This window comes from Abrus precatorius, unplaced genomic scaffold (assembly GCF_003935025.1).
Source record: "Abrus precatorius isolate BTA unplaced genomic scaffold, Abrus_2018 Scaffold8, whole genome shotgun sequence".
In the NCBI taxonomy this organism is placed as follows: Eukaryota; Viridiplantae; Streptophyta; class Magnoliopsida; order Fabales; family Fabaceae; genus Abrus; species Abrus precatorius.
In genome coordinates this window covers 29,177,254-29,200,234 of record NW_020874428.1, presented here as the reverse complement: position 1 = coordinate 29,200,234, position 22,981 = coordinate 29,177,254, and the positions used below count along the sequence as shown (strand labels likewise).

The following is a 22,981-nucleotide window of genomic DNA, read 5'->3' as shown; positions in this document are numbered from 1 at the left end:
AATTGCATATTAAAAAGCATGTTGCAATAATTCACTAGTCAATGCAACAAACTGTGTCTTAACTTCTTGGCCGATTCTTCTTTAGTTTTCTCCCTCTTGACTCATCATCTAGCCAATCAAACTAAGCCATTCATACTCTGCTCTTCTATATTGTTCTCAATTAATACCAAGATTTATATTTGCTTTTGTTCAAGCCTCAATCATTAGCTGTTAGCTATAATAGTAAGGGAATTAAGGGGCATTGATGATGGCCTATTGGGCTAGGGTATGGATGGTGGGATTGGATTAAAGGTAGGATAAAGCTTATATATTACTTTTAAGTATGATTGAAATTAAGATTTTATTTTAATAAAATTTTTATTTTTGATGTTATCGAATATTGGTGAGATAAAATTTCAATTTTAGTTGATAAATATCATAATAATATATAAGAAATTACAGTTTATGAAATCCCATATTTTGTCTGAAAGACAAGTAAAATAAAAAACAATAGAAATAAATTAAAACAATAAAAAGGAAAATAAAATATATTTATTTTACTGAATGACATCTACACGAATCACGCATCATTGACAATTTAAATAAATTATTTTATTTCTTTCTATTTTTTTTTTATGTTTAGGCAAATAGAAATGCAATTAAATAGGTAAACAAAATAAAAACTTATCAATTCAGGAAAAGCCAATTAAGCCTTAAAAATAAATAAATTTTAATTATATTTTCCTAAACGGGAAACTAGTTAAGATTTGCGCAAGTCCTACGCAAAAGTTTTGATGCTAAGAAATTAACGATCCAACAAGGAATCAGTGCATACTTGCGTCTTGCATAAACCTCACATGAAGGTTGTCCCCACGTGGCATGTTCCCATTTGATGATGCGAATCCTAGTCGATTCTAACCGCTGCGCACTTTTAGTGCAATTGTTTGTTAATAAAGACTGAGACTCGGTACAAAATCTCAGGTCACATAGGAAACCGCGATTACCCGGGTGCGCGAAAATTAAGACGGTGCACGCAGATACAGAGTAGAGTTGTGTGAATGTGTGGGCGAGGCTAGATTATCAGAGAATCAGCAGTGGCACACAGTACAACTACCCTTTTAAAATCTTTTATTTAATTACTTCCACAAAATATCATGTAATAATAATGTTTATTATCTTGTTGCACAGATTCAGATAGAGAATGATTGTTGGAACCGACATTGATCATATATAGCGCATTTTACTTGGTAAAAGAAGAATTACTGGGAAACAGAAGCGGCAAGAACGTGGACATGTCGTTGCAACTGAACTGCAAAACGACGTTTGCCGATAGAGGAACGTGCTTTGTCCCTCGTTTGTTCTTCCCTCCAACTAGCCAATGCCGCCTAATAGTTACTCTCCTAATTCATGCCGTTTTCTATTTTTGTTCATGAGTTTGATGGTTTGGTTCATGCCGATCTAGTAATGCTCATAATTTGGTTCTTAGGCGTTATATTTTGAACTATACTAATGCTTTTGCTAAATATTTCAGATTTTTTTTTTCAGTATTTGCCATGGCGACGTGAATTCAAGGCTGGTTGGGGTTCATTTTATATCGACGCTGGTGCAGGTTTATTAGCTACACTAGTTTTGGTTTTTGTACCAACAATGTTGTACTGCTATATGATTGATCCTCTCCACTCCTCTTTTCAAGTTTGTAAAATTTATTTCATGTAATTGCTGTTTATCTTTTGGCAGATTATTCGCGTAGGAGACAAAAGAAGTCCTCAACTGCAAGGCCAAGGGGCCCTGGTTATGGTTCTAAGGCTTTCGTTCCGAGATCACCTAGTGGAAGAAGCAACCAGAAGTGGGGTAAGAAAGGTGCCGGGATCAAGCGAGATTCGTCTACCTCGACAGTTACTGTGATTTCAAGGGGAAATAAACAAACGCTTGGTGCTGACGAAGTGGAGGCAGTTGAATTTTCCCAGGAGAGAGATTTTGAGGTAGTTGAAGTCAATGATGAAATTTTTGGGAGGGCTGGTCAATTATCATTGTTGCATGAGGAGGATGTTCTAGACACCAACATTGGGAATGTTAAAGAAGCAAATGCTGACACCGATGATGAAGTAACTGGGGAAACCGTAGTTGGGGAAATAGATACTGATACTGATGATGAAATAGATGAGGAAGTTTCTCGACGGTTGAAGTTGGAGTTGGAAGCAAATCTACGCAGGCAACAGATAGGGAGGTTTGCAGAGAAAAACTTTTCACTACGAAACAAGCTGTTTGTATATCCTCCTGTGGTTAAGCCTGATCAAGACATTGAATTGTTCTTTAATAGGAGTCTTTCAACTCTAAATAATCAGCCAGACATTCTGATTAAGGGGGCATTTAATGATTGGAGGTGGAAGTCTTTTACCATTAGATTACATAAAACACGCCTCAATGATGATTGGTGGTCTTGCCGGATATATGTTCCAAAAGAAGCCTATAAAGTGGACTTTGTGTTCTCCAATGGGCACAATATCTACGACAATAATGACAAAAAGGATTTCTCCATACCTGTTAACAGTGGATTGGATGCATCCACATTTGAAGTTTTCATGCTCAAGGAAAAACATACAGAATTAGAAAAACTCGCTAAGGAGCAAGCTGAAAATGAAAAACGGGAAGAAGAGAAAAGGCAAATGGAAGCAGATAAAGCTGCAAAAGACGAGGACAGGTCACTGGCTAGCGTGAAGATGGAAGGGAGGAGAGAAGCATTGAAGCAATTGATTAAAAAAGCAGTGAAATCCCTTCACAACATTTGGTATATAGAACCTAGAGAATTTAAAGGCAAAGACTTGGTCAGATTATATTATAACAAAAGCTCAGGTCCTCTTACACATGCTAAGGAAGTGTGGATACATGGGGGACACAATAACTGGAAGGACGGATTATCAATCTCTGAAAGGCTTGTCAAATCAGGTTCAAAAGATGGTGATTGGTGGCATGCTGATGGTATGCTCATTTACATCTTTTGTTACTTTTCTTTGATGTTAATTCATTTAATGGAAGCTAATCTTTTATGGGATATAGAAAGTGTATCAATAGAGAAAACATGTACTATGATGTGATTTGCAAGGAGGTGGAGTTTGACATCTACTATCTTAGAATAGGCACATGCATGCTCTTCGAGGGTGGAAACAATGTGAATGTACTGTAGTGTTATATATTATGTTTTCTGCTTATACATGATTGTGAAGGCAAGGGTGAATGGAATGCCTTTGTAGATTAGATGCTGATACATGATTCTGAGGCACATTCTTTTGTCCACAAGAAGAATCAATAGAGAAGTGAATTATCGACATATCTATATTATTGTGTCCATAGTATAATTTAATAATTTAAGCATGAAAAAGTTGCAGATTTAAGGGTTTCGGATATTTAAGATTGTCGTCATCATTTTTTTCAAAATTTTGAACTATAAAGGTGTAGAAGCATTTCTAACTTATGGCTTTGGGTTTCTACTATGTCTACATTCTTTGGCTTACAAGTCACACACACATATAGAGTAAGTTCTTTTCTGAGGCATAAATGTTTTAGTTCTGAATCAGGTTTATAATTACCCAGTCAATTAAGAAAGTCTACATTATGGCAAAATAAAAGAAGGATAAATGACTGTTCTGATGGTATCGTATCCTAGATAATAATATTTGGAAGGTCACGTGAAAACTTGATAATCTCTTCTAGACTAACTTGAAGTAAGCAATTTTTTAAAAATTGTTTTTCATTTGATGCAGTTGTTGTACCTGACCAAGCTTTTGTATTGGATTGGGTCTTTGCTGATGGTCCACCTCGCAATGCAAGTGTGTATGATAACAACCATCGGCAAGACTTCCATGCTATTGTCATAAAGGCCATACCTGATGAAGAATATTGGATTAGGGAAGAGCTGATTTTATACAGGAAATTCCAAGAAGAGAGGAGGTTAAGAGAGGAAGCTATGTGTGCCAAGGTTAGTTCATTGAGACTGCCTAGCATCATAGCCATAAATAATTTTTTTTAGTTTAATGTTTCCATTAAGGTTCCTTTCAATATGTTAAAAAAATTTGGACTCAATTCACTTACAAAAACTACCTCATAGGAAGAGAACTACACTAACCCTTATAAGGAGTATTTTATTTTTATTCTTAGTCAATGTGGAACATCTTAATACACCATTTTCATGCTCAGAATTGGACATTTAGTGCCTAAAGTTTGCAGGATTGGATATCTGTTGGCAGTCCAACATTGAAACTGGATAAGATATAATATCATGTTAAGAAACTTGAGCCTAACTTGTCTTTAAGAGCTAAGTCATAAAAGGACTACACTAACCATTATAAAGAGTATTTTGATTCTATTCCTAGTTAATGTGATATATTTTAACACAATATGAGCATACATAGAAAGTTAGGAAAAATATATACTTATTATGCAACTGTGAAGTGTTGGGAGAGAGGGGCGAGAAAATAAGTTAGTAATAGTTGGAATGGTTAGCTAGTTATTGACTTCAATAAATAGTGAAATTAAGGGGAAAGGTTTAACTGTGTCTTGTATCATTTTAGGATTGAGCACTTTCTCTTTGTGAAACAAACTCTCGAAAGAGATATCTCTCCCCTAATTTTTGTTCTTTCCATATAAGTCAATAAAATCTTTCTTTCATTCATCTTTTTATTTCTATTCTTGGTTCCTAACAGTAATCTATCACATTTGGACTATGAAGTTTACCTTTTTTACTAGCTTATTTAAATACTACCTCCAATTCTTATTAAAATCAAATAACTAATTCATTAGGATCAATGGAAACTGAATAGAGAAAGGATAAGTGCCTTATTAACACAAATCTTATTATAAAATAAAGGTATAAAAGAAATTTATCAGTTAATGCATATGAAAACAGATATATATTTCTTATGATTAGAACAAAAATAAAAACACTCTCTTCTTCGAAAAAAGACAAATGGAAGTATTTATGTTGTCCCTAAGACTTTGTTTATCTAAATATTAGTTGGCAGACATATACATTCTGCTTTCTTGCTTTTGGGAAGAACAAAGATTGACGACCATTATTTGGACCTATTCTCGTTGCAGGTTGAAAAAATAGCACGTATGAAAGCTAAAACAAAGGAAAGAACTTTGAAAAGATTTTTGCTTTCTCAAAAGCATATTGTCTTCACCGAGCCTCTTGATGTTCAAGCAGGGAGCATAGTGACTGTATTTTATAATCCTCACAACACAAATCTTAATGGAAAACCAGAGGTTTGGTTTAGATACTCATTTAATCGTTGGACTCATCAAAATGGTCCTTTGCCACCTCAAAAAATGTTGCCTGCAGGGAATAGTACTCATGTCAAAGCCTCTGGTGAGTCTCATAGTTTACATTTGAAGCATATTTTATTAATTATTTTATTGCTAGAATTAATTTAGAGGGTGTGTCTTCTGAAATACCTACAAGTACCTACCAAATATGTTATGAATTTTTATGTCATCAGCATCTATGAAATGCTGTTATTCTGGTTGGCCGACTACTTGTCTCCGTACTAAATGAATTGTGCTACCTGTTCATATTGTGCTTTATAAGTTGTAGACAGGCCTTTGTCTGAATGTTCAGCGTTCATAAAAAATAATGTTTTGGAGAAGGTTGCAGTGTGTTTATGAAAAGGATTGCTTGTTGTTTGTATTCATCAATGTTCACAGATCTTGTATCAGATCAGCAATTCTAGTGTTTCCAGGTGGACAATTTTATACTAATTTTACCATATTTGGAAGTCTGCAACTTGATGCAAATAGTGTATTTGTGCAATCAATTTGTTCTGTACTGGAAAAAGGACATAAAATCAATTTGTTTACGTATAGCCTTGTACATCTGTTCAAGAATAAGTTCTATGATTTTGTGCTTCTGCAGTTAAGGTTCCACTAGATGCATACATGATGGATTTCGTATTCTCTGAGAGGAAAGAAGGTGGAATTTTTGACAATAAAAATGAAATGGATTATCACATACCGGTTTTTGGAGGGATTGTAAATGAACCGCCCTTGCATATTGTCCATATTGCTGTTGAGATGGCCCCAATTGCGAAGGTAAATTAGCCTGTTGCATCTAACTTATCTTCATCTACAAGTTTCTGTGTAGACCTGTACTTTTATTTACTGAGGATGAAGAGTTTTTGAAGTTTACAATGAAGAAATTTTATCATTTTCATATGGGTCTGTAATAGAAAATATAGTTGTCAGAGACAATTGTGGTATTTGGTGATCTCTGCTGTAAAAACCTCAGCCCGTCAATTGCAGTTTTTTAGCCCTCTGAATTGTCTATAAAAAGTGGAATTTGAAAATGTGTATAATTGAAAAATAGAACTAGCATTTTTATTGAATTGGTACCTAAAGAGAGTTCAAATTTTATATATTTAATGATCTATATTTTTGGCAGGTTGGAGGCCTTGGTGATGTTGTTACTAGTTTATCCCGAGCAATTCAGGATTTAAACCACAATGTGAACATTGTTCTTCCAAAATATGACTGTTTGAACCAAAGCAATGTAAGTTTTTCGCTATCACTTTGATACTTATGTTATATCTTAAACTCTGTGCACCAGATATTTAGAGTTTATTCTTTAAATCATGAGTTCTCTTGCCTGACCTATTGAAAGAGCATGATTGCATAATCACTTATGAGAGTTGTATAGCTTGAGTTTCAATGTGAAACTGGTTGATAATCAAAGGGCCTTAACACAAACATTATGGAAATTGATTGAGACTTGGACTTTCATGAAAATCTATGGCTATTGTTGAGCAGATTAAGATTTGGCTGTCAAGCATCTGTGTTGATGGTCCTCTTAAACTTATAACTGGCTACTGTTGGGCTTTTAAAAATTGGGTTGAAAGTTTGTAAATTGTGTTTGTTTTGTAGGTAGCATTATTTCTATATCTGTTAAATATATGTCTTTTGATGCAGATAAAAAATTTTCAATATCACAAAAACTATTTCTGTGGTGGGACTGAAATAAAAGTATGGAATGGAAAGGTGGAAGGTCTCTCTGTATTCTTCTTGGAGCCTCAAAATGGGTAAGAATATTGGTTTTCCATTCTTAGACGTTCTAGCCTATTGTGAGTTACTGTTTGGCCACATGGGTAGTTCCACTAATATTAGAGATTCAGATTGTAAGGGTGTGTACCTTGGATGATTAGAATTTAGAACATGGCAAACAAGTGAATTTACTTTTTTGTTTAAATATAGATGTAACGTACGTGTTAAATTATAGTATAACTCATAATAATCAAAATGGAGATGTACTTCATTTTTATTTTGGAAACAAGTTTTGGTCAACTTATAAGGCAAAACAATATATATGTTGAGATTTGAGATAGCATGTAAAGATAGGGTGCAGTTACGGGTATAATCGAGTTTAATTATTTGCAAACTATTTGATCTTGACTTATTAAAGACATAATTAAGCTCATTTATTTTAATAAACAAACAAACTTAAGCTTTACTTTAGGCTTAATTATATAAATGAGCTAAGATTAATTTATATATTAAACAGTGAAAGTGTGTGAATAGCTCCTATGTGAGTATATAATGATAAAAATGTTAATTTATAGAGAAAAGAGATAAATTTAATAAATTGTACTTTTATTTTAAAAAATTATCATATAATTTTTATATTCTTTTATTCTCTTTCTCTTCTTAATTTTATCTCATTTTCTTGCAATGTAAATTTCGGTTAAAACTTTAAATTGGTTTCTAAAAGATATAAGTTCTTAAATTTAGTCTCTAAAAGCAAGAAATATTAAAATTATGATCTAAATGTATGAGTTGGCATTTATTTTTGTCCTCTAGTTAGAATCTGTTGGTTAAATTTCATAGAGATAGTGATGGGGCATGTTAAAAGTAATGTAACATATTTATGTGACTATAAGAAACAATTTATTTTCGTGCACATTCTTAATGAAGAGTCATACGAGAGAGAAAAAGTATTTTTGTTTGATGTTTGATGAACTCAAACCATGACTAATGAGATAATTCAATCGTTGCTTCAAAAAATGGGTTGAAGTTTTGAAAACTGAATATATTGTTTGTGTGTAAAAGCATAGTAATGATTATATCTGAAGCAAACTTGAAAGAAGTGTAAAATAATCAAATAGGTCAATTATATAAGAAGCTCAACAATTTAAATTGATGCTTGTTGACTATAATTTTTTTTGGCATACATCTTAAATTGTATCTATGTTACATATTTTTACTTATGATCATTGGCAATAAGATGACTTGAAAAACTTCTGCTGCTGCATAAATTGAAGTTTCCTTAACATGATTCTTTTCCTACAGATTCTTTCATGCTGGCTGTGTATATGGTTGTGGGAATGATGCAGAGAGATTTGGTTTTTTTTGTTACGCTGCTCTTGAATTTCTACATCAAAATGGATTTCATCCTGTAAGATATATCATTTGAGTAGTTATTGAGCAATTTGAGCTGTTATTTTGATAACTTTCATGATACAGTTCCTTTCTGATGTGAGTGAGATCTTATCGTGTCCATAGTGTGAGAGTGAAGCTTAAAAATGTCATTGTTGATGAATGACATATGAGTCACCATTCGTTTTCATCCCACTAGACCCAAAAACATTATAAGAATACAATTGAGACTAATTCACACTTGACTCCAATACTCTTCCTCAAGTGTGAACTTATTTATTCATATCGACTCCCTCTGCAGTAGAAATTTCTTTCATCCATGAGTATGCATGATCTACACTAGAGCAACTCTTACTCTCTTCCATGTGAACTGCCATCCACTCAACGACACTTTTCTAGGAATCCAACTTTTTATACATTGCTTATATAAATTCAATAAATTGACGTACTATTTCTATAACTGTACATGTGCTATAGCTCATGGTTTAACAATGAATTTATCACCCATTTCTTTTGGTGCTCACACACTTATACACATTAATTTAATGTTGTAATTGGTTCTTAAAAATGGACAGGATATCATCCACTGCCATGATTGGTCGAGTGCACCAGTTGCATGGCTATTTAAAGAACAGTATAAAAAGAACAGTCTAAGAAAAACACGGGTTGTGTTTACAATTCATAACCTTGAATTTGGAGCCCACTTCATTGGAAAAGCTATGGCATACACAGACAAGGCTACAACTGTAAGTGCTGGCTATGTACTGAATTCATCTATTTTTCTAACTTTCATCTAACATTTCATTATTTTTATCATGATAACTTTCATTATTGAAATCAATTGGTATTATTTAGTTGTAATATTTGCTTTGTTCTTTTAGAGCTTCTTCTTTTTCCTAGAATGTAGGAGGAATTTTGTTAGGATACAGTGATTGGCACTAGTAAGCATTGCTCTCTAGGATCATGGAGAGACGATCTTGTGATGATTCTTTTTCCTGTTATATTTATATTTTACCAGGTATATTTATGTTAGCAAAAGTAGAGTTGGTTTTGAAAGAAAACTTTTATGGATTAATCATAATATATCTCCAGAGTTTGATTAGACCCAACACTCATAATCTGTTTGCTTAAAATCTATTTTGAAAGAAATTTTTTCAGTTCGTATTCTAATTTTATTAAAAAAAATTCTGACAAAGACATATTTGAAATTTAAATAAAATCAATGATATTGGAAGGAAAAGCTAATTAGTGATTTTTCACCTGTACATCATTATGATGTTCTTATTATCAATATATGATCTCAGTCAAACATGTTTATATTGGCAGGTCTCCCCAACTTATTCAAGGGAGGTTTCAGGGAATCCTGAAGTAGCTCCTCATCTTCATAAGTTCCACGGTATTATAAATGGAATTGACCCAGATATATGGGACCCGTATAATGATAAGTTCATTCCTGTAAGTAGGCATATACACAAATTTTTTTTTTACACAATGTATTATCAAACTTAAGTCCCAAAACTGTCACTGCTTGAGTACTGTCTCCATAATTATATACTTTATCTTGTACCCAAATCTTCTATTTTTTGAAGATTGTCCAAATACTTGAACCTGTATGTATGCAACACAGGTGCTGAATGACCGTCTTTATCTCGATTTATGCTTCCATTGGATAAGACACATTTGCCCATCCTATATCAGTTTTTATCCATCTCCTGACAATAATGCAATCTATTAAGAGTGAAAGTACTTGGGCCAGGTCATCTTTCTTCTGTAACTTTGTGCATAGTTAGGATGGATTATATGCTTTTTGCTCAACTATTACAGTCCCAACGGTTCACAACTGCACACATGGCTCAATTTAAGTTGAACATTATAATTTAAACAAAGTAAGAAAACTTTTAGGAAGAATGGACTGATGGATTAATGTATGCAGTTGATTCAGCGATGACTGCAATGAGTTGAAAGCATTACTATATCCCTTGTGACCAAGCTGTACTTATTCTATAGTCATTTGTTATTGATTTCGTTAGGATCTTTCTTGTTCCTCTAATGCAGTTATGACTTGTTCAATATAACATTATTGCAGGTATCATACACATCAGAAAATGTTGTTGAAGGCAAAAGAGCTGCCAAGGAAGCCCTGCAACAAAGGCTTGGTTTGAGAAGAGCTGAACTTCCTTTATTGGGAATTATTTCACGATTGACTCATCAGAAAGGAATCCATCTCATCAAGCATGCCATATGGCACACTCTGGAGCGTGGTGGACAGGTCTTTTATATCTTTCATTCATCAAATTGTGCACTAGCATTACCACACACGTCAATTGCTCGCATAATAGCAGGGTATTATGTAGTATATGGACACTATAATGTAACAAATCATGAAAATGTTATCAATATTTTTTTATATAGAAATATTTAAATTTTTAAGCCTTTCATTGTAATTTATGCATTTAGGTCATATTGTTATTAATAAATTATAATTGATGTGGCATTAAAGTGACTAAGTTGTTTTGAGTTCAATCCTCATCATGGCATGTCAGAGATAGTTAAGCACCCAGTTTATGAATCTTGACCATCACTTCAACAGATTCAGGTTTTGATTGTTTAGAGGATTATTTTAAAGGATGAATGATATCTTCATCTCAAACAGAACCTCCACTCCACATAATTTCAAGTGTCAACCCAAGAATATATTTCAAAACAAGGCAATTTAATTTTGTTATTAGGCTTTGTACATCAATTTGGAACTTCTTTACGGATGTTGGTTGTATTGAAGTTGTCGATGTCTTGACAATGGAAAATTTTGAATGCAGGTTGTATTACTTGGCTCAGCTCCAGATCCTTGTATCCAAAATGATTTTGTACATTTGGCCAATCAATTGCATGCCCTTCATCATGACCGTGCTAGATTCTGTCTTTCATATGATGAGCCCCTATCACACTTGGTAATTTATTGCAACTAATAACATATTTTAAAGTACACTTTATTAAAGACCGAAATATGACATCTATGTAAGTCACTAAATGATATGGGTTCCATTTCCTATTTAGTGAGTCCCAATCTATATTTAGAGGAATCTACATAGATTTCATCCAATAATAAAATTGTGTGTTGAAAAGAAAATGAGTATATTGCTTGCATTCCTTAATTAAACATTTGACTTCCTTTATGGCTAGCATAACAATGCATTATAAACTAACTTGAAATCTTTTAATCTAGATATATGCCAGTGCTGATTTCATTCTAGTTCCTTCGATCTTTGAGCCATGTGGTCTTACTCAACTCATTGCAATGAGATATGGTTCCATACCTGTTGTTCGAAAAACTGGAGGTTTGTACATGCTTTTTTTTTAATCACCCAATATATGTGTAAGTTACACCCTATATATATGGAATGTTTTATGTCTTGTTAGTTTTTCTTTGGTTGGTATGGGCTCCATAAATCTTTATGCATGATATATACAAGCTTTTTTTCACCTTGGTAATGTCTCTAATAGTCTAATTGTTACTTCCCTTAGAATAAAAAATTGGTTGTCAACTTCCATCTTCTTTATTCATCTTTAATACATTCAACTATATATTTTCACAAAATTTTGCAGGACTACATGATACTGTATTTGACGTTGATCATGATGGGAGTAGAGCAAAAGCACTAGGTCTTCAGCCAAATGGATTCAGTTTTGATGGAGCTGATGCTGGAGGCGTTGATTATGCTCTCAATAGGTGAGTTATTCATTGTTCAATGACCTAACGTTTGTGTTTGAACTTTGAACATGAGAAAACCAAAATATTCAGAAGAACATAATCTTTATCAGGATATATGTTAAGTCTCTTATGGCTTAAGTTGAAAGGAACATGTCCTTTCACAATTATGTCAATCACATATATGCTTCATATTTACTATGAAGAGTTTACTTTCCCCAATAACCTTGCAAATATGCACATAAACGGTGTTTCCAAAGTCTTATAATTTGTCATAGCAATATTAATTTTAAAATTGACATTTTCAGGGCAATATCGGCATGGTATGAGGGTCGTGACTGGTTTAACACTTTATGCAAGACAGTGATGCAGCAAGACTGGTCTTGGAACGGGCCTGCTCTTGACTATCTAGAGCTTTACCATGCTGCACGCAAGTCAGCATGACATTTGACTGGACAGGAAGTGAGGCACAAATTAAGTTTCATCCCTTTTGTACGGGTTTTGTGGTAAGTGTTAGTTTAAAGATACTTGATTGCATATGGTGTATCCTACTGAAAGTAAAGTTAACGTGAATAGCTATTAGAGACAAGCTTCAAATTTTCATATTTTTAGCAAAGAATAATGTAGGTTGTTTTACAACAATTTAATCTATGTCCTTAAATCGATGAGCCTTTAAATTGTGATTTAATAACATTGCAGAATAGATGTGCAAGCTCTTGTGTTCGTTTGAATTGATAATCAAGAGTAAAAGTATTTGATTACATTCGCTTTATTTAAGAAAAGTTTAATCATTTAAATGCTTTTCATCATCATCTTCAAGACTTCAACTAATCTGATGAAAAATTGGCAATGCCTTTTGAGTTTGAATACGAAGCCCATTATATTTACTTTGGAAATTGTCACTTAGTAGACAGGAAGGCATATTACCTGTCATTTGATTTGATAGTAAGATATTTTCCTTGTTAAATTACTGAGTTGCCTTAATGATTATGAAGAAATGGATTTTTGACTATTTCATTCTAATTATTGTAGGGATGTAAGTTTTGACCACTGTGGCTCAGACCCTTCAAATTGTTGTTCAGGTGGAAGATCGAGCTATCATCGTCAGTCCCCAAGTTATGTAGTGGTTGCAACTCGCAATAATTTCCGAGGGGACAAAACTTAGTGCAGCACCTTTGTTTTACTTTGTTGTTTTTCAGTTAAAAATTAAATTCATCTTGGTAATTAGTACCAAATTTTGAAGTCGATGAATTTTGTGCGAGAGACCAAAGCAAAACTCAAGGAATGGAGAACAACATCAACAAACTATACTGCATCTTTATACTTTTATCATCCAGGGATGAGGAGAGGGGAGAGGATTATGATAACCAGGAAACAAACACTGGAGCATGTTCAGTGTAATAATTAATACGCATTATGACTGTTTATAAAATATATTGCACCTTGGATTTACTAATGTAAGTTTTTTTTCAATATTATCTTTATTTATTGATATCTTACCAAAATACTTAAATAAATTCATAATTATATTTTAACTCTTTCCATAAAGGTAATTTTATCATAGTAATTTATATAGTCGATTGAATAGAATGGGTAATATTTCTTATGTATTGAAGACAAAATATATTGGATTATATACCTAGGTTATTCTATATAATGTAAAAATATGTTTTTAAGTTAAATGAGGTTGAAAAATAAAAGTTTGAGAAAAATATTTTGATTTATAAGGAAGATGGATATAGTTAATAAATAATTAAAACAGAATCTGAAAAATATAAATTAAAATAGAAAAATTAGAATTAGAAGGTAGATATGCATGCTAGATTCTCAGATGGGAGATAAACTTGTTTTGGAGTATAATAAATATGTTTAGTTGTTATTCATTGAAAAGAGTTTTATTCTTAAAGCATATTTGACTAACAACAATAAAAGTTTTCTTTTTATTAAGTAAAATTGACTACATAAATTAAATTAAATGATGTTATTCGACCGAGGATAAAATGTTACATTACTTTCTCCAAGTTGTGATACAAGAACAATAAAATTATAAAATATATTTAATCATTTTATTTTTGTAAAAATTATTATAAATTTTTTTATTATATTTATATTATAAATTATATATAAATAAATAAAGAAAGAAAAAAAAATACAAAATAAGTTGAGATAATAGTTATCTTAAAGATAAAATTAAAAATATAAATTTATTTTGAAATTATAAATAACTATTATTTTGAGAAAAATAAAATTAATTAAAGAGAATAGTTTTTTTAGAGATAAAAAAATAAAAAATTTCTTAACTAGCTAAAATAAAATTTAATAAAAAAATTTAAAAGTATAATTGACAAAAAGTGTAAAATTAAAGTTAATTGCATCCGATAACAACTTACATGGCATCAAACATTTGAGTTTCAAAATCTTTTTCACCGCAGTAACTCGATTGAAAAAAAATAATTGAGACTAGAAGAGGGATTTAGAAATATAAAAACGTCATTAATTTATTAATAAGATTAAATGCAATGAACAGAAAGGCACGATTTGTAATCCTAAGAAATACCATACGGATTATGAACAGGACCACCCCATTCCCTCCAACGGCTAGTCTTCGAGTCAGATAAATTAATCCAACGGCTCTGATTCGTTGACCGTTTGAATTCTCGTTTAGAAATATAGCCGTTACCACCATCTTTAAGAATCTCTCCCATTTCGTCAACATCAATATTTTCCTTCTATTCCATTCACTTCCTCTGATCATTCAATTCTATTCAAACTCACCGCAATGTCTTCCAACAAATCATCTTCAGTGCTATCAAACCCTAATCCAAGAAGTTCAGAAATCAGTAACCCTATGAGAAGGAGTTTCACTGGAAACCCATTTGCCAAACCCTCCGTCATAGCAAACCCTAGAACAAATTTCCCCAACACTCCCGCCAATAGCCCTTCAGGTATTCTTTTTTCCTTAATTCTTGTTTTTTGGATTATTGATTTCTGAGAGAGTGTGGGTAATTGAAGATTTTTTATTTTTTTTTATGGGTTTTGGGGTTCTGCAGATTTTCCGAGAAGAAGCTCTGTTGGAGTTAGAGAAAATGCAGGGTCGTTGCGGGACTTCATGGATGACAAAGAAAATGGTAAAGATCAGATATTGAAACCAGCGAAGGTTCGATCACCAGCTACTTCTTCAAAGGGCACAAAGAATTTCATGTCTCCGACAATCTCTGCTTCCTGCAAGATCAACGACTCTCCGAGAAAGAAAGTCCTCATCGAGAGGAACGAGGTTGTTCCAAATTCCGCAGACCCCAAAAGCAACGTTCGCAAGGTAACTTTTGCTGAGCCCTTGGAACAGAACAAGTTTGATGCTTTGTTTGATGGGATAACCCCCAATTTTGAGGATGCTCCCAGATCTTCTTCCTTGACTTCTGAAGATTTGAGTGGTGAAAGTGAAACTACCGTCGATGATATCAATGTTTCTTTGATTCGAAACAATGACCCAGATTTTTCGTTTGAAACTGATGTAAATATGAATGTTCCTTTGGTTCTAGAGAATGACATTCACACTGAAACTGTTGCTGTGGAACCTGATTGTGTTAACCTTGACCCAACTTTTAAGCTTAGCCCCACAGCTACTCCTCCAGTTTCATATAAAGCTACCATCTTAGCTCCTCTTGACGCAGATCCCTTGATGCCCCCTTATGATCCTAAAACCAACTACCTCTCTCCTAGACCACAGTTTCTTCACTATAAACCAAAACCAAGAGTGGAACTATGCAGTGAAAGAGAAATAGAGGACAGCATCATATCTGGAAGCTTTTCAGATACAGAAGTCACAGAGGATGCCCAGTCTGAAGTCTCGCAGAAGGAATCAGAGGATGTTTCTTCTGTTGAAATCATCAAAGAAGAAGAGGGGCAGATTTCTGAACCAAGTCCTGCTATGATGCCAGAGGAAATTGTTGAAGCAAAAGAGGCGCCTAAACCTCGCTTCACTGTGAGAGCAAAAGCTATTGCTCTGATGTTGCTTCTTGCAGCTGTTTTTGTGTCAATCTCAGTCACAGATTCTCCTGTGATTGATCAAACTGTGTTTGAAGACCTCTACAGGGTTTATGAATCGTCTGAATTTTCAGAGTTAGCAAGGGCTAACTTTGATCGATTCTCCCAGTTTGCAAAAACAAATTTTGATGGCTTAGCTCGAAACTTACACTTTTGGTTTACTAAGTCGCTGTCTTCGATGTCTGAGTTCATTTCAGAAGTTAGAGGAACACACAACTTAGCTAAGTTACAATACTATAACTTGACTGTTCTTCATGAATACACCATGGTCGATCAATACCCTATATTTGGTGGCGGAGAAAGCAAAATAGGCAACACTCGCAAACAAGTATGGAATGCTCATGAAAGTGATGTTGCCTCAGAGACCAATAATGATGAGTATGCTGAAGATATTTCAGCAGAGCATGGTCAAGTAAATGAAGAACAGGTTCAGCAAGATATTGGGGCAGTTACTGGAGTTGAAAATGCTTCTGATACTCCACAATCTGAGGAAGTACTCGATGCTGCCTCAGAGACTGATAATGATGAGTATACTGAAGATATTTCAGCAAAGCATCATGAAGTATATGAACAACAGGTTCAGCAAGATATTGGAGCAGTTACTGGAGTTGAAAATGCTTTGAATGCTCCACAATCTGAGGAAGAGCAAGCCCAAGGAGGTGGTGATGCTAACTTAAATGTTGAAAATCAGCCGAGTTTGAATTCAGAGGCTGCTGAATTTGGTATTGAAGCGTATGGAACAGGTGATGTTGATTCAAAGCAGGCACTAGAAAACGATGCTACTGACTTTGATACTGCCATGAATCATCATAAAGAAGAGGGAAAACCGGGAAAACCATTAAGCATTGATGCTATCAGAGGGAGATTAGAAGAAATTGACATTCCTCCCCGCATGGTGCTATATTTTATGCTATGTGCAGGTACTGTTTTAATTGCAGGTGCAGCTTTCAAGTGGTCAAGGATAGCTGAAAGCAGAAACAATGTAATTGTTAGTAGCTCTGTGGAGCAACCTCTATTGAACAAGGAGTTGCATGATAATAACAAGCAGCAGGTTTCTTCAGATAAGGTACCTCTCAGGTATGGAACAGCAGAAATGGACGTGCTGGAAGAGCCATGCCCTTCAGAAATGAGCAGCTTTCAGCAGAGCTCATCCTACAGCAAAAAAATGCTGAAACATTTCAATGAAACAGCTCACAGCGCTCACAGCGTGGAGAAGAAGCGCAAGAATAGCTACAGGAGAGAATCTTTGGCCTCTTCATCAGACTATTCCATGGGTTCACCATCCTATGGAAGCTTAACTGTGTATGAGAAAATTCCAAGCAAGCAGGTGAGTGTGCTGTGTTTTGTGTAAGAAAATTCATCACTTTTGAATTGTTTCTAAATGTGTTTTGATTATATTGTTTTTTCAGGGACATGGGGATGAGGATACCATCATCACTCCCGTTAGGCGTTCAAGTAGAATTAGAAACCTTGCAACTTCTCCCTCATAACCTTATTGATTGAATTCTTCAAGTAAAGTAGAATTATAAATCTAATTTGTAAGCAGAGAAGTGTCCTATCTTCTGAATCTTCTTCTATTCTTCACTATGTATGTAGCTCAGCAAATTCATTGTTTAAATCAATGACTGACTCTTCTATTCACTTTTGCTTTCTATGTTATTTTGCAATGTTTCTTCAATGCAAATATTATTTTATATATTCATTTAATTGTATTTAATCTTATATGTTTAATAGTCTTTTAATACGATTGTAAAAGTTTGAATTAATTTGCTTCGAGGAAAGAATTTTATAGTATTTGACGTAAAAAAAAAAAAAACTATGTTTCAATGCATTATTGCAGTTAACATACGCTACCAAATTATACTTTCCAAATTATTGTTAATTTGGACTTCAAATACTATTGAGCTAAACTTGAATTGAAATTTAAATTTTCTTAAAAATAAGAATTATTGATACTAAAAGCTGGATAATTTATATTTAACATATAAAAATAACACTTTCTTTTATATGTTATAATATTTACGCTGCGTAGTAACTTGCTTGTAAAATTAGCATTTTGCTATTTGTTAACAAATAAAAGGTTTAAAAATCATTAAGAAAATGTTCAGTATTTTGAGAGAAAACAAGAAATAGAATTATCATCAAGCCATCAAAGTGGCGCAGCGGAAGCGTGGTGGGCCCATAACCCACAGGTCCCAGGATCGAAACCTGGCTTTGATAGCTAATTCAAAGTGGCTTCCAATTTTTAATTTTTGTACTTATATTAAATAAGTGTTAGCATAATTTAAGTGTCTAAAAACAGTATTATTATTTTGACACTTGACAAAGTAAGAAGATTTTTTTTATAAAAATAAATACACAAATGTAAAAAATAGTGTTTTTTTCTCTTTATCTAACTCATAAAGTAAAAAACTTTTCATTGTCTTAATTTTTCTGCTTTATTTTTTCTCCATTGAACCGAAAGGCTAAAGGAGAAGGCGAGTGTTTGAATACGTGTGAGGCTTACATCCTTGTATGCGTAGAACCATATTACATTTTTAGACACGTCAATGACCTAAACCCCTAATTATATATATAGGTGGCTTAAAAATGATCCACACTTGGTTCATGAAAGGTGTTGAAGCGACAAAACACTTTGTGCAAATGATAGATAAATGACTAACTGTGAGAGCTGATCCTAGCCGATACTATATACAAAGTATTTGAGCATATTCAATGGATGATTTTCAATTTCTTATTATTGCTTTCTACTTTCTAGACACAAGTTTTCTATGTTTAAAAGTATTGCTTGAGTAAAATGAGAAAGAATATGTAATTGTCATAGTTGTGCTTGATTAATTGTCAATCATGGAAATGGGTATGGATGGTAAGAAATCAACCTTTGCATCTGTTATATATGAATTCGTTAGTGGAGGTTTACTGGCCCACTTAGTAAGTGATTTCACTTGACTATGCTTTACAATGCAATTATGGAGGTTCTGGCTGGCCCGTATGCTTTCCCTCTTGTGCTGCTATTCTTTAATAATCATCATTCATTTCTTTCATACTTCTACGTTTATCTGCTTTTATTCTACCCCAAATCTTATATCACCTTTTTTTTTATCATACCAGTCATTCAAAAATGTTTTAAAATTTAAAGAGCTAAGTTATTTTTAATTTATGTTGTAATTTATTGAATTACTGTAATGTTCTAATTTGCATTAATATAATTCATACCAGAGGGTTTATGAAATTATATTTTTCCTTTGTATTACAAAATTATAATATTCAATGTTATTATTATATTAAAATTTATAATTTTTGATAAAAATATATAAAATTTTATTATATATTTTTAATACCCATTATAAAATTTGATATTTAAATAATTTAAAAAGGGATGTTGCGTATTTTTTGCATACAAGAAATATATTTGGTGTTGAATAGGGAAGTAGTATAAATATGCAAGTAATAATGTATACGAAATGGAGTGAGAATAGCCTACAGCAAGATAAGCTTGATTGTGGTTTTTGTGCCAATATAGCTGTCATTGTTTGCGAAACAGCTTGTTACGAATCCTAAGTAATAAATGTAAATTGATATACGTGCATATTTGCAAACTGGATACAGTATAGAATTGCATCCATTAAAAAGTAGTAATGGGTGGATGAGAACTTTACTTAGTGGAGCACAACAAAAACAAATAATGCATTGTCACTAAAATCTGTCTAAATTAAACTAAACATATATATTATTTTGTGACAAAAATCTTATTATATGTTTGTTTTTTCAGTCGTACTCTCTTTAATACCTTAGAAATGTTCATGCTAATTAATTTCAGTTTTAGTTCTTTATCAATCTTTCCTTACCAAAACATTGAATCCCATTGTTTAGGAAAACAAGATACCTCAGTTTAAGTCCGTTGGTAAACAAAAATAATTCGAGGATACCATGAAATAAAAAGAGTTCTTAAAAAAAATAACAAATAATTTGTTAAAAAATATTTTTAATTATATTATAATTATAAGTTTAAGTTTCAGTAAATATAATTGTATTAAATATTAAAAAAAGTTTGACAGACTGTACTTTTATTCAATTTAAGCCTCTAATAAAAGATACTTATAATATACACAGAATAATAAAAAACGAATAACTTATGTTATCCTTGTTTATACTCTTGGTATACAAATTCGCATATGAACTTAATTAAAGTATACTACTAGTAAATTTATTTAATGTATATTTACAGATATATATAAAAAAAAGTTATATGTCAAAAAATGATTTACTAAGACTGAATTAAAAATTGATATAGTTAAACTAATTCAGGATTCTAAGGTTTTATAAGATGGAGGGGTTAGAGTCTGAGGTGTGCACATTAATGATCCCGTAACCCAGGAAGCATTGAAGGTAAAGATAAGATGAGTCACAGTTGAAAGGCATTGTTATTCGTCAGCAAAAACTGGGAACATATCTCAATGTTATAGTAATACCCAACCAAAATGGTTTTACTTACTTGGTAGTAAGCAAGAAGCACCCTCTCCAAGGAAGCAATTAATAAAGGGTGAGTAGTGTAGGCTCACACTTTCAAGTTTCACAGGGGCAGAAAGAGAAGAGGCTTACTACCGCCGAATGAGTTACTACATAGGAGTAACATTAGTTGAGTTCAGGATAAGGTTGCAGATCCTTAAGGTACCTTCAAGCCAATAGTGTATCACCACCTCTACCAATCAGGATGCAGCCTTTCAGACCTTTCCAAAAGAAAAAAAGTCATTTAAGTTAAGTTTATGGCTTTATGCATACATAGCAATAGCATACACTGCGCTGCAACTGAGTGATACATTAGGCAGCAACAGCAGCAGCCTCAGCCTGTGTTTTCTTCCCTCTTCTTAATAGTGCTGCTGCTATGATGGGACTTTCTCTTGATGCCGCCATGCCCATGTCCTTCATCTTTCATCTTTTGGACTTTTGCAAATAACCAAAGTTATTATATAGAGAGAGAGACATCAACTCAGACTCACTCCAAGACCCATCATTTTCTTTCTCCCCTTCTTATAGTCTTTGGCTTTACCGTCCATATCCGGCTTTTTTATGAGCCAAGACTATAATAATACCACCTTTTTTCATATGTACACATTTGCTGCTTTCTTGTCTTTTTCTGCCTCTTGTCTTTTTTCAGGAACCATTCTGTGAGTCTGGTCTTTTTAAACCTGTGATTTTCTTTGGAGGTATTAAGGTCCCGGCAAGGATTTCAAGTCTTATTCCTTTTTCTTGGTTAGTTTTTGAAGGGTATATCAGAGTTCCCATTTGAGAAAATTGTTTCGAAGTATTTCCTTTTTGGAGGGTATTGAAACCAAGGCAAGGTAGATTCTTGATGGTATTCTCTTCCCTTGCACCTTTCTGCTTTTTAATTTCCAAGGAGGGAAAATATATGCATATACATATTTTATCTCATTAGAAACTTTTAGGTGAATAAAGTTTCGAGTGATCTATGTCTATATATACTGAAATAAATAACTGTGTGATATATCATTCCCTCTTGCCTCAATCCACTTCCTTTCTCTCCTAAGCACCCCTCTATCTTTATTATTAGCCTTGCAGGCAACTGAAGGATTGCCAGAACTAATAGTAATGGCAGATTGGGGTGGTTCTTTAAACAAAAGCAGCGGTTTTGGTGGGGGGTCAATGAGTAATGAAGATTTTGACGAAGAAGATGTGTGGGGTGTGGCCAAAGAAAGGGAAAGGGATTATTTAAGCCCAAAAATGAGGTTATCTAAGGAGTCATCTGGTTCTTCTTCTGCATGGCGCCTGTCAACCTCTCCAAGAAAGATCCCGAGGACTAACAGTAATAGTATCACACTACCCTCCTTGGGATCAGATACAAATGTGGTTCAAAGGTCCTCAGCACCTATGGCCATTCCTGACTGGTCAAAAATATATGGGAAGAATGGCAAGAAGGGTGTTGAGGAGGGTGTAAACAACAAGGGTGATTGTGGTTATGAGGATCATTATTACCATGATGATGAATATGGTGATGATGACGTTGAGGATGAGGATGATATGATTCCTCCTCATGAATGGATTGCTAGGAAACTTGCAAGGAGTCAGATTTCATCTTTCTCTGTGTGTGAAGGGATAGGGAGGACACTGAAAGGGAGAGATCTTAGCAAAGTGAGAAATGCTATTTTGACCAAAACTGGTTTCATAGAATAGTTGGTGTATTCATCACCATATTCATGTGGTCATGTCATTATCAGCTTCATATTTGGCATCTCCACAATGAAGTCACCATCATTGTTACATTCAGATCCCATGCAGTCTTTTTTATTTGATTATTTGCACTCATCTATATATATATGGAATGTGAGGTCCTGCTGTACGTGAAAGCCAGAGATAGCTGCCCTTTTTGTTTTGTTCTTTTTGTTTTCTTCGTCTAAATTTTCTGGGAAAAAGGAGTTTTAGGGAAAGAAAAAAGGAGTGGCAGCCTCTGAATTTTTGTCTTGATTTGTATGAGACTTTAGCATGTTTAGGCGAATGGAATGCACAATCTGTGATAGAGTTTAATAGTCTTCAAGTTTTCACTTCCGGTTGGTTCATCATTCTTTCACTATTAATGCCTTTTACATTGTCTTTTCTTCTCTTTTCCCCCAAACAAACCTATGCCTGTTTTCGTTCTTGCATGATCTCTATAACCTGTTAATATTTATCATATCATTCTGATTCAGGTACAATCCCTTCATTTCCATACTTATTGTCAAACCACTTTTTGCATATTGAAGTTATGATTACTTTGGGACCTGATTTAAGACCTTAATTCAATGTATAGCTACAAGTAAAACAAGACAACTTTTCCTT

General features: G+C 33.4%; 3 protein-coding genes and 1 non-coding gene across 4 annotated transcripts; all 4 read left to right on the top strand.

Annotated features, from left to right (window-relative positions):
* Positions 1-1,386: 1,386 nt before the first annotated feature.
* LOC113874645 (starch synthase 3, chloroplastic/amyloplastic-like) lies at positions 1,387-13,268 on the top strand. Its single transcript, XM_027512860.1, has 17 exons — positions 1,387-1,440; positions 1,525-1,588; positions 1,717-2,958; positions 3,741-3,955; positions 5,074-5,344; positions 5,888-6,063; positions 6,413-6,520; positions 6,937-7,046; positions 8,311-8,416; positions 8,973-9,143; positions 9,724-9,852; positions 10,484-10,666; positions 11,214-11,345; positions 11,621-11,732; positions 12,001-12,124; positions 12,412-12,537; positions 13,136-13,268. The coding sequence occupies exons 1-17, from the start codon at positions 1,387-1,389 to the stop codon at positions 13,266-13,268; spliced, it is 3,456 nt and encodes a 1,151-aa protein (XP_027368661.1).
* A 424-nt stretch (positions 13,269-13,692) lies between these two features.
* On the top strand, positions 13,693-17,637 carry LOC113874644. The gene is made up of 4 exons (XM_027512859.1): positions 13,693-13,696; positions 14,797-15,048; positions 15,154-17,474; positions 17,557-17,637. The coding sequence occupies exons 1-4, from the start codon at positions 13,693-13,695 to the stop codon at positions 17,635-17,637; spliced, it is 2,658 nt and encodes an 885-aa protein (XP_027368660.1).
* A 658-nt stretch (positions 17,638-18,295) lies between these two features.
* Positions 18,296-18,367, top strand: TRNAM-CAU. The gene has a single exon. It is a non-coding gene; the product is annotated as a tRNA-Met (tRNA).
* Positions 18,368-20,685: 2,318 nt separating this feature from the next.
* On the top strand, positions 20,686-22,605 carry LOC113847675. The gene is made up of 2 exons (XM_027476914.1): positions 20,686-21,489; positions 21,720-22,605. The coding sequence occupies exon 2, from the start codon at positions 21,758-21,760 to the stop codon at positions 22,337-22,339; it is 582 nt and encodes a 193-aa protein (XP_027332715.1). The 5' UTR covers positions 20,686-21,489; positions 21,720-21,757; the 3' UTR covers positions 22,340-22,605.
* The last annotated feature ends 376 nt before the right edge of the window (positions 22,606-22,981 follow it).

Coding starts and splice junctions, on each gene's coding strand:
- LOC113874644 (XM_027512859.1), top strand. Junction 15,049..15,153: donor TCCCGCCAATAGCCCTTCAG/GTATTCTTTTTT, acceptor GGGGTTCTGCAG/ATTTTCCGAGAAGAAGCTCT. Junction 17,475..17,556: donor AGAAAATTCCAAGCAAGCAG/GTGAGTGTGCTG, acceptor TTGTTTTTTCAG/GGACATGGGGATGAGGATAC.
- LOC113874645 (XM_027512860.1), top strand. CDS start 1,387: ATGCCGTTTTCTATTTTTGTTCATGAGTTTGATGGTTTGGTTCATGCC. Junction 10,667..11,213: donor CTCTGGAGCGTGGTGGACAG/GTCTTTTATATC, acceptor TTTTGAATGCAG/GTTGTATTACTTGGCTCAGC. Junction 12,538..13,135: donor CTTTACCATGCTGCACGCAA/GTCAGCATGACA, acceptor TAATTATTGTAG/GGATGTAAGTTTTGACCACT.
- LOC113847675 (XM_027476914.1), top strand. CDS start 21,758: ATGGCAGATTGGGGTGGTTCTTTAAACAAAAGCAGCGGTTTTGGTGGG.